We start from the raw sequence: 14,874 nt of genomic DNA, 5'->3' as shown, positions 1-14,874 counted from the left end.
CCCCAAGGCAAGGCTCCCCCTCTTCCCCCTATATATACGGAGGTTTTAGGGCTGATTTGACACAACTTTTGCCACGGCAGCCCGACCACATATCTCCACGGTTTTACCTCTAGATCGTGTTTCTGCGGAGCTCGGGCGGAGCCCTGCTGAGATAAGATCACCACCAACCTCCGGAGCGCCGTCACGCTGCCGGAGAACTCATCTACCTCTCCGTCTCTCTTGCTGGATCAAGAAGGCCGAGATCATCGTCGAGTTGTACATGTGCTGAACGCGGAGGTGCCGTCCGTTCGGCACTAGATCGTGGGACTGATCGCGGGACGGTTCGCGGGGCGGATCGAGGGACGTGAGGACGTTCCACTACATCAACCACGTTTCTTAACGCTTCTGCTGTGCGGTCTACAAGGGTACGTAGATCAAACATCCCCTCTCGTAGATGGACATCACCATCATAGGTCTTCGTGCTCGTAGGAAATTTTTTGTTTCCCATGTGACGTTCCCCAACACTATAGGTCCTACCCAAGGACTACCCTTCATAGAGGACGAGGCCCTTGGACAGTTCCGACTGAACTAAGGACTCCCCCATCATCTAGTCGGTGACGAGCACTCGGAGCATATTTAACGTACCGACTGGATTCCACTCTGTACATCGTAACCTCCCAGGAGGGCAACGGTTATACGTTTTCATACACCATTATTAACATTTAAGGCTTACGTTACCTATAACGTAGGCATTTGTTCGCCACTATTCCACCCCTGTCCACCGGGCCATTATGAAGGGCAGCGCACTCTATATAAGCGGCCCTTCCCCACTGGCGCGGGGGTTGGCTTTTACTGTAATCCTATATTCCACTCGACACATCCTCGCCGTAGCTAAGGTCGTGCTCATCCTTTCGTATCCTACACTTCTACTGTCAGACTTATACCCACGACAGGCGGAATAGCTTAGGTGCGGCCGACAAAGTGGGCCCGCTTAGCTTTTTTGCTTCGCCCGACGCTTCCACACCCCCTCTCCCCCGGGGAGCTGGGTTTGGCTCGGGTTCGCCGGTTGTTATTTTGGCCCAAACCGGCGCTAAACGAGGAGTTGTTGGTGCGAGTGAGCCGATTTTGCATCGTCGGCGCTAAAAAGGGCGCCTAGGGGGAGGGGGATGTTGGGGGAGTGGAGATGCTCTTAGCTCGGCATGCAATCATATTAATTAGATGTAGGGTGTCGGCTCTGGTTGCTTAAGCAGCAAGGCAGGCGGCTCACCTGGTGTGCGGCCTCGGGGTCAATGTGGATGCCGGAGCGGCGGCTTCGGTTTGTGGCTGTAGGGTGTCGGTTACGGGTTGCTCGAGTGACGGAGCCGGCGGCTCGTTGGATGCGCGGCCCCGAGGGTCGGTGTGTTGATGGTGCCCCAACGGTTTTCGTACGGGTTTTCGTTAATTAACTGGACAACTCTCTTCTACTTTATTAATGGATCGGACACTAAAAGACTACGTTTCAAAAAAATATTAATTAGCAAATAAACATTGAGTTCTTTCGTTTTCCTCTTTGCCTTGATGGCATGGCACAACGTAAAATAACTTATAGAGCTGTATGGAGGGAGTAAGACATTATCAATCAACCAATCTTCTTCCATGAATTCTTCGTGTTATGTGATCTTCATGTGTGAGTGTTATGTTCGTCACAAGCTCTTATCAAAACGTTGCACTGTTAACCGAAACACAATCTTAGATGGTGGTTTTTACAACCCAAGACGGCGTGCAGTTTACATATGAAATCTCAAAGAAGAAACCAACCAATCAAAGGACCACCAAACAATGGCGCGAATAGCTAACGAACTCCTACGGCGGGCACCAACTGCTACCTCGGCAGACATATGCTCGCTCGATAGCTGCCTCCTCCAGCTCGATCCATGCCCACGCTGCGAATCATCGTGGTTCGGTTCACTAATCCTTCTTCTGGTGGGCGTGCGCGGCCAGGGCCACGGGCGACGACGGCTCCACGAAGCCGGCGCGGGGCTCGCCGTCGAGCGGCAGGTCGGCGAGCAGCGCGACCATGCGGCGGGCGCCGAGGGAGTGCGCCGTGGGGAGGCCGAGGTTCTTGGTGGTGGAGAAGACGGAGGAGGACTGGGCGAGGATGAGGTACACCAGCGCCTGCACCAGCACGAACAGCCCCACCTTCAGCAGCGCCCCGTGCTGGCTCGCCATCATCTCCAACTCCATTCCAGCTGACTAATTAACCCCCGATCGAGCTCTTGATCACACGGCACCAGCGAGTTCACCGAATTCTCCCCTGAGACGCCGAGACTGAGAATCTGTCGAGAATGCTTGATGTGTTTGTGAGGTGTGGAGGTGTGGGCTGCGCGCTTATATAACGGCGAGACGGCGGCTTGACCGCTGCCGGGGTGAAGGTGCAATGCAAAGATGCTTCGTCGATCGGTGGCCAACTTGGGGTGTGGAGTTTTCGGGTGGTTCGGCGAAAGGCAACGCCAGTTCCACGGGGTTGGATGGAAATCGCTCGACCTGCTCCGTGCTCTGCTCACCGCTCACGTGTGCAGAGATTATAATAGTATTATTTTACTTGAGTCGCTCTCACTTGACTGTTTTTCTTTTGAGTGGTCACTTAAGTGCTCTCAAGAAATACAATAGTACTACTTCTAAGTTTTTGGATATACGTAGGTCATGTTACTAGATGAGGGTCAACGTACTGATCATTGAGGCGATGTTGATTAGTGAAGCAATAATCCTACGTCTACATAAAGCTCCGAAATGTTTTATGTAAACTTCCAAAATAATTAAACCCCCATGTTATTTATTTAAACACGGCATGCATCTATGTTGTCGTTTATCCTCCTCCGACCTCGTTGACGGTGGCCTCAGTACGCACACAATCACAAAGCATCCGAATATGATCAATCCTAAAGCGTCTTTCTCTCCGTACAAAATGAGAAATCTGTTTTTTCTTTTCTCGTGCGTCCATGCGTTGTTAAAAATGATTTATTTGGTATCCAACCTAATTTTACTAAGATGTTCATTTTCAATCTGAATGTACACCGATGCAAAAAGAGGCACGTCGTGCACAACTGATTAAGGTAGCATCCTAAATAACATTTATAAAATGATTAACACATGCAATAACATCATATTTAGATTCTACGAGCTTTTAATCAAATATTATATATAATAAATTAAGATCAATGTTTAAAATCGAAGTTACAATTAAAAAAGTATGACTATTTAAAAAAGTGTATGATATGTACTATGGGTTAATTAAACCAAATGTTAGGGTGTTTTCCGCAAACAGAGAATAGTTTTTTTGAGTCACTTAAACCCGGACTACAAGTTGATTTGAGAAAATTATAGACGGTTTTCCGCAAATAGTAAAACATTATCTGTGGAATCACTTAAACCGGGACTGTGGTTTGATTTAAGAAAGAACGAGGAGGAAGGGGTGGGGTGTACAAAAAGATGCGACAGTGAACGTGCAGAAACGTTTCTACTTTATCTTTCCCTAATAATAAAGCAGTTACATCTTCTGTCGTACATCATAAAGTTTGTCCTTAAAGTTCGCATGAATTACCCCCTATGCCACCGACAAGTGGAAAAACCGATTCGTCTTTTTTCCTTTATAAGTCGGCCGTTCTACTGATTCAAAAGGAGGTGATCCACTGCATTGTCGCATCTCTGCCCCCATCCCGGCTGGTTGGAGCTTTATGCTTCGAACATGCAGACCCAGGTTCGATTCCTCACCATCCCTTTTATTCTATCCATTTTCCTCTATAGCCACGTGCCCGACTGGGCCGGCCCAGTGTGGCTTGAGCACTTATTTTTTTGACTTTGTTTGGATATACTTTGAATATTTTAATTATAAAAATCATCTATATGCAAACTTTGATAAAATGTTAATCATGCATTCAAAGGAATGCTAAACTTGAATAAAAAAGGATTTCATTATATACAAAAAATGTACAATGCGTATGGAAAAATAACAATATTATTTTTAATTCTTTTTTGAATTTTCTGATCGGGCATTTTAAAAATATGAAATGTGCATAAGAAAATGTTTCCAATGTATAAGAAAAATGTACACACAAAAATACAATATCTACGGAACAAATCAGACATAACAAATTAATATGAAAAAAATGATACTCATGTATTTAGAAAATGTTAAACGTACATAAAAAAAGTCTTGATTTATACCAAAAATGTGGAATGTGTATAAAAAGTAGAAATCAAAAATAAATATGTTTTGAAAAATGTTGACCATGAATTTGAAAAAGAGACCTAAAAACACTTAGAAATAGCGGCCCAAAAATGTGTGATTCATAAAAATATGCTTTGAAAAATGTTGACCCTGAATTTGAAAAAGAGACCTAAAAACACTTAGAAATAGCGGCCCAAAAATGTGTGATTCATAAAAATATGCTTTGAAAAATGTTGACCCTGAATTTGAAAAAGAGACCTAAAAACACTTAGAAATAGCGGCCCAAAAATGTGTGATTCATAAAAATATGCTTTGAAAAATGTTGACCCTGAATTTGAAAAAAAGACCTAAAAACACTTAGAAATAGCAGCCCAAAAATGTGTGATTCATAAAAATATGTTTTGTTTTGGTTCTATTTTGTTTTTAGGTCTGTATGTAAATTTTCTTACGACTGATGCTATTTGCAGCACCACTAGCAGATTTCCTAAAACTAAAGAAAAATGTGATGGAAACCCAAACCGACCAAGGAGGAGAGAGCACGCCTCCCTATATATATGGCTAATTAACCTTCTATATGGTGGGATAACTGAACTGATATCTAAGACATGCATGCAAAATTAAAGAAGAAACATACTCTCTTTGTTTCTAAATATTTGTTTTTTTAAAGATTTCACTATGGATTGCATACGGATGTATATAGACATATTTTAGAGTGTAAGTTCATTCATTTTGCTTCGTATGTAGTCCATAGTTGAATCTTTGTAGAAAGACAAATATTTAGGAAAGGAGGGAGTACATAAAATGCAAGGGTGTGATGAATTTTTCTCCCGTTGCAACGCACGGGTCGTTTTTCTAGTTAGTGCATAAGGTATAGATGATTTTCAACCTAAAACACTTAGGTTCCTTTGTAATTCCCCACAAATCAAATGAGAAAAAAAATCTCGTGTAATTTGTCAACCAGCATTAGCTGAATTGAACATGCGTGAAAAACCGACAAACACAAAGTTAAAGGGACATTGGGGATGAAACCAACCCTCCTTCTCCGTCACCACAAAAAGCCTCGCTTTCTTGTGATACATTTAAAAAGGATGTGATTTGGTGACACAATCTAAACTACAAAGCAAACGTTTACCTTCGATGTACCTTTCCTTTTTTAAAACTCACTCACTCAAAGTTAATCTTTTTCGTAAGAGTTGCTAAAGAAAAACCTTGACTTTCATCGACATTTTCATGGCTTGGTAAATCGGGTGATGGCCTGTTGTAACCCTCCCCTGGTAGCTTCGTCTGTACTATTAAAAGCACGAAAGGCAGATCTAACTACAGATCTGGACCGTCTGATTACACCATCAAGGGTCTAAAAACGTCGTTAACGAAACTAGACAGTTTTCGTTAGCGCTAATTGCCCACCCCCACGCCGTCTCGCGCTCAATCGCCCCGCTCGCCCGCCCCCGCCCGCATCGCTCGCTCGCCCCATCCTCGCGTAGCCGCCCGCCCCCGCACCGCCCACAGCCACCCTCCCCCGCACCGCCGCATCAGCCCGCCGTCGGTTCTGCTGCCGCACCCCCCGCTCGGCGCGTCGCTGCTCTCCCCGCCGGTCTCCACGCCCCGCACCCCTCTCCCTCCCCGTCGGGGCTCCTCTCCCTCCCCGTTGGGGCTCCTCTCCCTCCCCGTCGGCCACCCATGAAAAAATGCTAGCTAAAACCCTAGCCCTGCTCAAGGTTTTGGCCGTGTCGGAGCCTCGCCGCTGGCCGTGCGTGCGGCCAGGGACTCGGACGGGTTCAGGCCTCTGGTCTCTGAGAAGCCTGAGTGGCCGGCGCCGGCACCGGCGAAGCGGGAGGGCCTGGATGGTTTCGGCCGGGAGGCGAGCAACGGGGAGGAAGACGGGCAGGTGGAGGGCGAGCTGGCTCCGTGGAGCGTTCTCAACCAGCTCGACGTCGAGGTGAGCGCGTGCACCCGCCTTGTATTTGTCGATTTGTATGCAAGTAGTCTGTCTTGCTCAAGGTTTTAGTCTGTTTGTTTAGCATATACTCCCTCCGTTCCTAAATATAAGTCTTTTAAGCGATTTCACTAAGGGTCTACATACGGAGCAAAATGATTGAATCTATACTCTAAAGTATGTCTATATACATCCGTATATAGTCCACTAGTGAAATCTCTACAAAGACTTATATTTAGGAACGGAAGGAGTAGATTGGGGGCAGATTGCTTCAGTGTTCAGATCAGTTTCGGCTTTCCAGCATGTACCTGATTTGTTGCATATTCGGAAAACAAGCAAGTCGCCATTGCCACCTGTGGGTTATAGTGATGCTTGTGCTGGAGTTTGATATTGAGTTACGGTAGTTTAAACTGATTTGGTAGAGCACAGTTAACTGAAATCACCCGAATTTTAGATAATTTTCAGCCCTCGATCTGCACAGCGATTTGTGCGATTCTTCGTCCCGTCTGGTGGCGCATGTACTTGCCGGAGATGCAAGATGGAGCTGATATGGAGGCCGAGGAGAGAATGGGTGACCTTGCTGACGAGGTTGTTAGAATTGTGATGTCCTGTTGCCTCGCTTGAATGATTATTCGCTTCTGGGCTTTGATTGCAGATCACAGACACAATGGTGAAGGATGTAGATGTGCTTACCGGCAGCGAGGGTGTCAAGGGCACCATCTTCTTCACCCAGGAGGGAGATGGTAATCATACAAACATGCTCTGCGAGCCTCTGTATTCTATCCCTTTATTTTCCTTGGATGTAAATTGGTCGGTTCTTATTTAGGCCCGACCACTGTGACGGAAAGTGTCACCGGACTCAAGGAAGGGCTCCATGGCTTCCATGTGCACGCTCTTGGTGACACCACCAACGGCTGCATGTCAACTGGTACCAACATTTCTGTTCCCCTTCCAGCACAGATGAAATGGACTGTGTGTGCTTATTGGTGTGGTCGATTTCCTTTGTAGGACCGCACTTCAACCCCGCTGGTCATGTGCATGGGGCACCCGAAGATGAAATCCGCCATGCTGGTGACCTCGGAAATGTGACAGCTGGAGCGGATGGTACTTCGTTTATACCCTTCTTGCCTCACCTAGATTCCTTCTTGTTGGAGATACATTTTTTGCTTTGTTTCAAACTTAGGTAGCATCGTGTGTAATGCATAGCCTCACTGGCAGTTTACTTCTTGGCTCCCAGGTGTTGCTAACATCAATGTTACTGACTGCCATGTAAGCAATATTTCTTTTCTCTCTATAGACATATAACATTGTCATCTTGCCGTTTTGTTGTGTTTTAGCACATTTTGTTTGACATTGATAACAATTTTGAATGGCAGATCCCCCTTGCCGGACCACATTCAATCATTGGCCATGATGTTGTCGTCCATGGTGATGCTGATGATCTTGGCAAGGGTAATACTTTGGAAACACTTGAATCATACATTTTTGTGCCTCCCTGTGCATGATTGTTTGTCAAACTTGAATGAAGTTGTTTTTGCAGGATTCCTAGAATAGTTATGTGCTTGTATACTTTATATATTTATAATGGATCATAATAGTGAATTCATGTTGTATGAATAAGTTTGAAGAACCTGGGAACTTAAGTCTACTTTTGGATAAACGTGTTGCTTTCGTAACTAGAGGTTAAAATCAAAGGAGTACTTCGTGACTAACTGTCCTTATGGAATATTTAGCCAGGGGTGTTTTTTCTTGCTTTACTCCAATTTCCACATATATATCTTAAAATCTGGTAATCAAACAAATACTCCCTCCATCCCAAAATAACTACCTTAACTTTGTACTGACTTTAGTACAAAATTGTATTAAGCTTGAGACACTTATTTTGGCACAGAGGAGTATTTAATTCTAGCTTTAGTGTCTTATATGATAGTTCTCCCCAACTACTATTATTTAGGTACAAGGAGAACATGAATTTATACTCTTATCACATGTCTATAGAAAAGAATGCACGACACAAGTGTTTTAGGCATTTGGCATGCAGGGTACAGTAGATGTTATGATTTAGGATACACTTGGTATAACCTGAGCATTTGCTTGGCGTAATCGATGCTTGTGTTGCTTTGGCGTAATCGATGCTTGTGTTGCTTTGGCGTATGCTTATAAGATGAGTACTTCCACCCGAATGTCCAGATTAGTTTGATTGGACACATCCTAATTGTATTGTCTAACCATTGTGAAACTGGTCCAATCTATGATGCGATGCTGCAGTAATATGACAGTACTGTTTTGCTTCATGTTTTATAACTCAAAAACATAGTGTGTTACTTCACTTTTTCTTGCGGGGTATTAGCATCATTACTTTTAGTTATTCTAATTGCAATTTAGAAAAGGTATTTCTATTTTCTCACATGGCCTTGTTCGGTTCCTTGAGATTTGAAGGGGTTTGGAGGGGATTGAGAGTGATTAAACCCCCTACAAGTCAAAATCCGCCTAAGGAACATGTGGTAAATAATCCTTTGGCTCAAAATCCACCTAAGGAACAGGTGGTAAATAATGCTTTGGCTCAACTCCATCCCCAGTTGACCAAGTAATATGCTCTAGCTACACAAAGCAATCAATCATAATTAGCATACATAATTATAGAGAACAATTAGGGAAGAAGGAGGAGGTCTTGTGGCTTGGTTGATGCCTAAGCACCAGTGGTAAATAATGCTTTGGCTCAACTCCAGCCCCAGTTGTACGTGCAGTTCTTTATAAGAAAAGTTTGATTCCAGGAATCTGGTCTGTTTCTTTGATTACTGACTGATTTACTGCTAAATTTGGTAGGTTGGCACACTTGCTTTATTTGCAAGCAGCCGTCATCCTATCAATGCTTCTGTTGTCCAGATGTATCTGTGTGTGTCTCTTGCCTGACCAAAGCACAATTTGCAAGCTTGACGGAAACAAAGGGATTCCGCATCAACTGTCTAAGGAAGGATAATGGTCACAATAGAGAGAAATAATGATTTTAATTCATCAAGAATATTTTGTTTTGGCAATTGCACTGATTTATTTTCAAGTATGGTACTAAATAATTTTGAGTCAAGGTAACATCTCACTCATTTTCTGATAGTATTTAATAGTTATTCTTTGGCTATGGCATTTGGCCCCTCGAGTTTCTTTCCTTTTTTACTCAATTCTTACTTCTCAGTATAGATATTATCTATTTTCTAGGAGAAGGTGGATTTTGAAAAACTAAGTTATGAATATTTTTTCAAGCGTTACTCGAAGGCACTTAATAGAAAATAGTGCCTAAAATTGGATGAACTTGAAAAGGCTTACAATTATTTGAATAGTAGCACAAAATTTACTGAAGTGTCAGATTTGAAGAATTCTGAGGATGACAGTAATTTATTCTTGAAAGAATAAACTCGAACCATGAACTCCAAGTCCAGTACTTTCAAAAGGAGTTCTGACGGAAACAGGGAATCGTTTGCTGCTCTTGTTCCTGCTAACATTAATTTGATCTATTTGAGGAGATCTTTAGCTAAGAAGGTGCTAAATCGGCCAGAGACATTTGAAAGTAAAGTTGTTGGTTGTTTTGTTCGAATGAAATTAAAGTATCAAGTCGATCAAGGAGAATGGCGCATGCTTGGAAGAGTGACTGGTAATGTTCTACTTTAAGTATTCCCTTGTTTTAGTTCTTTTCAGACCTATACCGTCTTCTACTAAGTAAATAAGTAAGTAACAAGAACAAATTCCATACACACATCAAGCTAATATTTGCTGATGATAACAGGCATTGGGAAATCCTCCGAAGAATATAGCATCACGTATAGTGTCCTACTTCGCAGAACCGTAGTGTCTCTTTGTCAATTACTTATATGACATATAATTGATTCTTTTCTCATGGACTGTCTGCTACTTTATGAAGAAATTTTGTGTAGTACTAACCCTGAAGAGATTGCTGCAAGAAACAACTACATTTAGCATTTCAATAAATCAGTGGGCTATCATGATCATTCTGAGAGCATGGTAAATTGTCATGAATAACTGGTAGCTTCCTCTCCTTTTGGAAAATGTGAATACTATATCAACATCCAACTATCTTTATGAGCAATGTCACTACAATGTTTATCAGGCACATCCATGAGTCACCAAACCAAAGTTGGTGTCTTCATTTGTATTTCTCCGATTTTAGATATATAGTAGCGAGTCTTTTCTCTTATCTCTATGATTTACTGAGTGGTTAATTTATTGTATTAGATGTAGATATTTATACAACATCTGATTCAATGACTACAAATTGAAGAATCTGGACTGATTTGTTGATTCTTCACTGTCAATGAATATCATATGTCATCCTTGCATTCAATTAGTAAATTTTGTTGTCAGATTTTTTTTGTAGATCAATATTCATAAAAAGCATATGGTGTGGCATTACCTTTTGTGAGTCTTCATAGTTGCTCAAGATAGTTACCATTGAAGTTTGACAATGGCATCTTCTCATTTTTCTGGATGATACTTGATTTTTTAATAGTTCTTCACTTAATTTTGTTGATACGGAAACAATTCTTATGTGAATGCTACTTTGTTTATATGTGTATGCAGAATTGACATGTACCTTTTAAATGGTCCATTATCCCACTAGGGGAATCTAATTTCTGACTAGATTATATTGGAATACTAATATAATTAAAAAATCAAATGGTTGTATATTTGACCCGACTTTCATTGTTCGAAGCCAGCCTCGAGAGTTTGCTCACATACTGAAATTTATTTACAAGGCATTATAATTGTTTGGGCACTATGCATTGGGAAAGTATGCATTTCGATAAGAGATTATATAATTGATGCAAAGATGTGTGATATTTGTTTTAAAAGGAATGTTTATTTATGAAGAGTGATGTTTCAAATTATTTGCACGAGGAAAAAATTAGATACTATGCACGTACTTCGTGTGAAAGTTCAAGAAATTAATGATATAGTTGGCTAGAATTTGTTAGGTTTTATATAAGATGTGTTAATAAGACGTGCGTTGCACGTACACTTTACTAGTATGTATAAGGGGTTGGTAGAGAATTTAACCGATTTTTCTAAGGCTCGGATAATCTTATCCTTCCGATGGATGAATGTTGTTGTTGGACCATACTTATCATTTCTCTCCACTATTCCATAGGAGATCCAACTAAGATGTTCTAAAGTTCAATATCCACTCTCAATCGCACCACACCAAACTTCTCACACAGATAACTTTTTTTATCGCGTGTATCATAGAGCTCGTTGAAAGTGTGATGTAAAGGAGTGTCTCCTATAGCTAATCTTTCCAAAACATAACCCCTCCCCCCCCCCCCCCTGGTTGTCTTAAATCTGACTTGATCACCAGTTCAACTCTTTCTACAAATTGAAAAATAAATATCCCTTCTTTCTTGAGCGATCATCTACTTTATTAATATTATGGTTGTGTATCTAAAGAGAAGCCTAGGTTGAGAATTAGGTGGTGTTTCTTTGCACAGAGACTAGACTAAAAAGTCCCTTTTAGTTTCTAGGTAAAGAAACATGAGGAACTTTTTCTTAGGGGACTAAAAAAGATTCTATTGGAGGGACTTTTTTCTTTAGTCCTTGAGACTAAAAAAAATCTAGTCCCTGAGAAAGAAACACCACCTTATAACCTTCCTTTTTGAAAACCAAAACACATGTTCCCAACTAACCATGTGATACCCCGCAAAAAGAACTAATCATGTGATACGTATAATCATTTTAGGCACCCTCCTAAAAAACCTACACGACACAAAGTTCATTTACTCATGCACCTCATCTTACAAGAGATGAATCCCGTCATATCCCTTTCACATATATGAACGGCTAAGCAGGTAACCGCGTATCGCTTACTGTCCAGGGTAGTTTATTTTTCCCACGGTTATTACGCAACACAGGATGTGCTCCCAATCTCCCATGATGCATCACAGATGCGCTCCCGCAATGGAGCACAGATGTGCGCCGCCACAAAGTGTAGGTATACTTCAGGCTGAAACACATGTGTGCTCCCTGCGTATACTACATGCAAACCTAAAAAAGGAACAAAAAAAGATAAAGAAAATGTGTGCTTCATGGCTAGCACAAATGTGCTTGGTTGTGAATGCAGTGGAGAACGTGCAAACCAGAAAAGGTGAAAATAACATGTGTTTCATAAGAGCAATTCCAACGGGACCATCCATTTCGTCTGTCTTCGTTCGTTTGGGTCCGTGCGAACAAATGTGATGGCCCAACACACGGATTCATTGTCAAAACGCGTCCGTGCCGACCCATTTCCGGCCCAAATTTGAGACTGAAATGCGTCGACATGTACGCGAAGCGGACAAGCGCGCTCTCGATGTCCGCCCCGTCCACATTGGTCGGTCGTGCAACTACCCGCGGTCAACTTAATTTATGACGGCCACTTTCCACGGGCCCACGCGTCAGTGACCGCGGTCGGCCTTTTTAATCCAAGGTGGGGTTCCGCCTCATCTGCTTCCAGACCCCTGTCCTCATCTCGCCACCTCTCTGCTCCCTCGTCGGCGACCACACCCAAGCCAGCTGCCATGGCCGGCTCCGCCCAAAACAAGGGCAAGTCCCCGTCAACTATCCCCGCGTGCTGCGTCTGGAGGAGGCCGCCTACCTCCAGCATAGGAGGGCGCTGCACCAGGCGGAGGAGCGCTCCCGTGCTGCGCTACCACCGCCACCGCCGCCACCAGCACTGCCCGCGCCGGCATAGCCCGCCCCCTGGACCGACGTCGTTGTTGAGATCGACCTCACCGGCCTCGACGCCAACGACGAAGACGGCTAGGGTAGCGCGTAGTTTATTTTTTAATGTTTAGTTAATGTAATGAGGACGCGTGGACTCTCGTTGGCCTTCGTGGTCAGCTTTAATATCTAGTTTATGCTAGTTTTTATTTTTGAAATTTTTTGCAATTTTTTTACGCGTCGTCAAAATGGGTCGAGCCAGCGTTGGACGCATGTGCCGATCCAAACAAGAAAGCAGACGTTTGGTCCGTCGGACCGATCCAAACAAACAAAAAGCGGACAAAAGCACCGTCCGTTTGGATCGACCGGTTGGAGTTGCTCCAGGCAGGGACGAAGCCAACATGCAAGCATAGGGGGGGCAAGTTTATTCATGGAGAGTGAAAAGTTCATATGAAGTAAAAAAAAATTAGCTACAACAACCATTATTATAGTAAAAAAAATCAATTTGTTAGGAGGGTCTAGCCGCCGCCCCCCCCCCCCCCCCCCCTAGAATCGTCCGTGGCTCCAGGGAGCACAAATGTGCTTCACCGTAAACTATATACAACCAATCCACCACATATCAATGTTTGGTTTATAGGAATTAGAAACCAAACACCAAAATTGACAGAACCCTTATGTTTACCAATTCTCTAATTTGCCCATCCATTCCTAGTGACACACATGTGTTTTTTCTGCTGCCACGTTTTTAGAACTTTGCACACCAAAGGAGCCCTGAATAGCTTTGTCACTGCTTTGTCAGCTTGTGGATAAGACCGAGCTGACTCGACGGGAGTCGGAAAGCTCTTTCGCTTAGGCGATTAGCTGCGTTCTTCAGGTCGAAGACCTTGGGTAAAAGGGCAGCCTGGCGCATCCGCCTTCCTAGACCCCGTAACCTTGCACCGGAGAAGAGCTGCGAAATCCTTCTTTTATGCACGTGCGAGTGCGAGGTATCCTCAAACCCATCGGCAGAAGCTGCAAATCTCTCGTAAACATGCGCTACTACTTGCTCACTTGGACTTCGAGAGGCAAGACCGGTTCTGACTGTTGGGTTTGACCGGCGGCGACATCCAGTAGTAGTTTACGGCTTTAACGCAGCCATCGTGAGAGCAACCCAAGCAATATTATAATCGTTGCACACGTGAGCGGTGAGCGGAGCACGGAGCAGGTCCAGCGGCATCTATCCAGTTCCATTCCAACCCCGTGGGAATTGCGTCGCCCTTCGCCGAACCACCCGAAGCGACCAAGCATCTTTGCGTTGCACCCTCGCACTACCCTACCCTGCCCCTGGCCGGCAGCGGTCAGGCCGGCGTCTCGCCGTTATATAAGCGCGCACCACGCACCTACAGACCACACAAACACGTCAAGCAAGCAGCGCATTCTCGAGGGATTCTGATCAGTCTCGGCCTCTCAGTCTCAGGGAAGGAAGAAACTCGGTGTCGTGTGACCAAGAGCTCGGGGGTTAATTAGTTTAGTCGGCATGGAGTTCGAGACGATGGCGAGCCAGCACGGGGCGCTGCTGAAGGTGGGGCTGTTCGTGCTGGTGCAGGCGCTGGTGTACCTCATCCTCGCCCAGTCCTCCTCCGTCTTCTCCACCACCAAGACCCTCGGCCTCCCCCCGGCGCGCTCCCTCAGCGCCCGCCGCATGGTCGCGCTGCTCTCCGACCTGCCGCTCGGCGGCGAGCCCTCGCCCCGCGCCGGCCCCGTGGAGCCGTCGTCGCCCGTGGCCCTCGCTCACCAGAAGAAGGATTAGTTCATATTAGCTATTCAAACCATTCTTTGATTGATTGATTGATTGATTGGTTGGTTCTTTGGGACTGGATATGTAAACTGAGCTACACGCCCTTTGGGTTTGTACAATTAAGTGACCACACGAGTTTATGTTCTGGTTACAATGCAATCGTACGTGCTTGTCTTTTGAGGAGAAACTTCTGACGAATGCAACAGTTGTTCGTATCATGAACTCTCCGAATGGTTCTGTTTTCGTATTTGTATCAGTGCATTTTAATGCTCA

General features: G+C 44.1%; 3 protein-coding genes across 3 annotated transcripts; 2 read left to right on the top strand and 1 right to left on the bottom strand.

Moving 5' to 3' along the window:
- Nucleotides 1-1,590: 1,590 nt before the first annotated feature.
- LOC123397868 lies at nucleotides 1,591-2,239 on the bottom strand. Its single transcript, XM_045092390.1, has one exon. The coding sequence runs from the start codon at nucleotides 2,200-2,202 to the stop codon at nucleotides 1,927-1,929; it is 276 nt and encodes a 91-aa protein (XP_044948325.1). The 5' UTR covers nucleotides 2,203-2,239; the 3' UTR covers nucleotides 1,591-1,926.
- Nucleotides 2,240-6,780: 4,541 nt separating this feature from the next.
- LOC123395626 (superoxide dismutase [Cu-Zn] 4A-like) lies at nucleotides 6,781-7,642 on the top strand. The gene is made up of 5 exons (XM_045090655.1): nucleotides 6,781-6,865; nucleotides 6,949-7,050; nucleotides 7,131-7,226; nucleotides 7,360-7,391; nucleotides 7,499-7,642. The coding sequence occupies exons 1-5, from the start codon at nucleotides 6,790-6,792 to the stop codon at nucleotides 7,625-7,627; spliced, it is 435 nt and encodes a 144-aa protein (XP_044946590.1). The 5' UTR covers nucleotides 6,781-6,789; the 3' UTR covers nucleotides 7,628-7,642.
- A 6,451-nt stretch (nucleotides 7,643-14,093) lies between these two features.
- On the top strand, nucleotides 14,094-14,752 carry LOC123397794. Its single transcript, XM_045092325.1, has one exon. It carries the CDS (start codon nucleotides 14,341-14,343, stop codon nucleotides 14,611-14,613), a length of 273 nt encoding a protein of 90 aa, XP_044948260.1. The 5' UTR covers nucleotides 14,094-14,340; the 3' UTR covers nucleotides 14,614-14,752.
- The last annotated feature ends 122 nt before the right edge of the window (nucleotides 14,753-14,874 follow it).

The sequence above is a fragment of the Hordeum vulgare genome, chromosome 5H (assembly GCF_904849725.1).
Source record: "Hordeum vulgare subsp. vulgare chromosome 5H, MorexV3_pseudomolecules_assembly, whole genome shotgun sequence".
Lineage (NCBI taxonomy): Eukaryota > Viridiplantae > Streptophyta > Magnoliopsida > Poales > Poaceae > Hordeum > Hordeum vulgare.
This window is presented reverse-complemented; position numbering and strand designations above follow the sequence as displayed.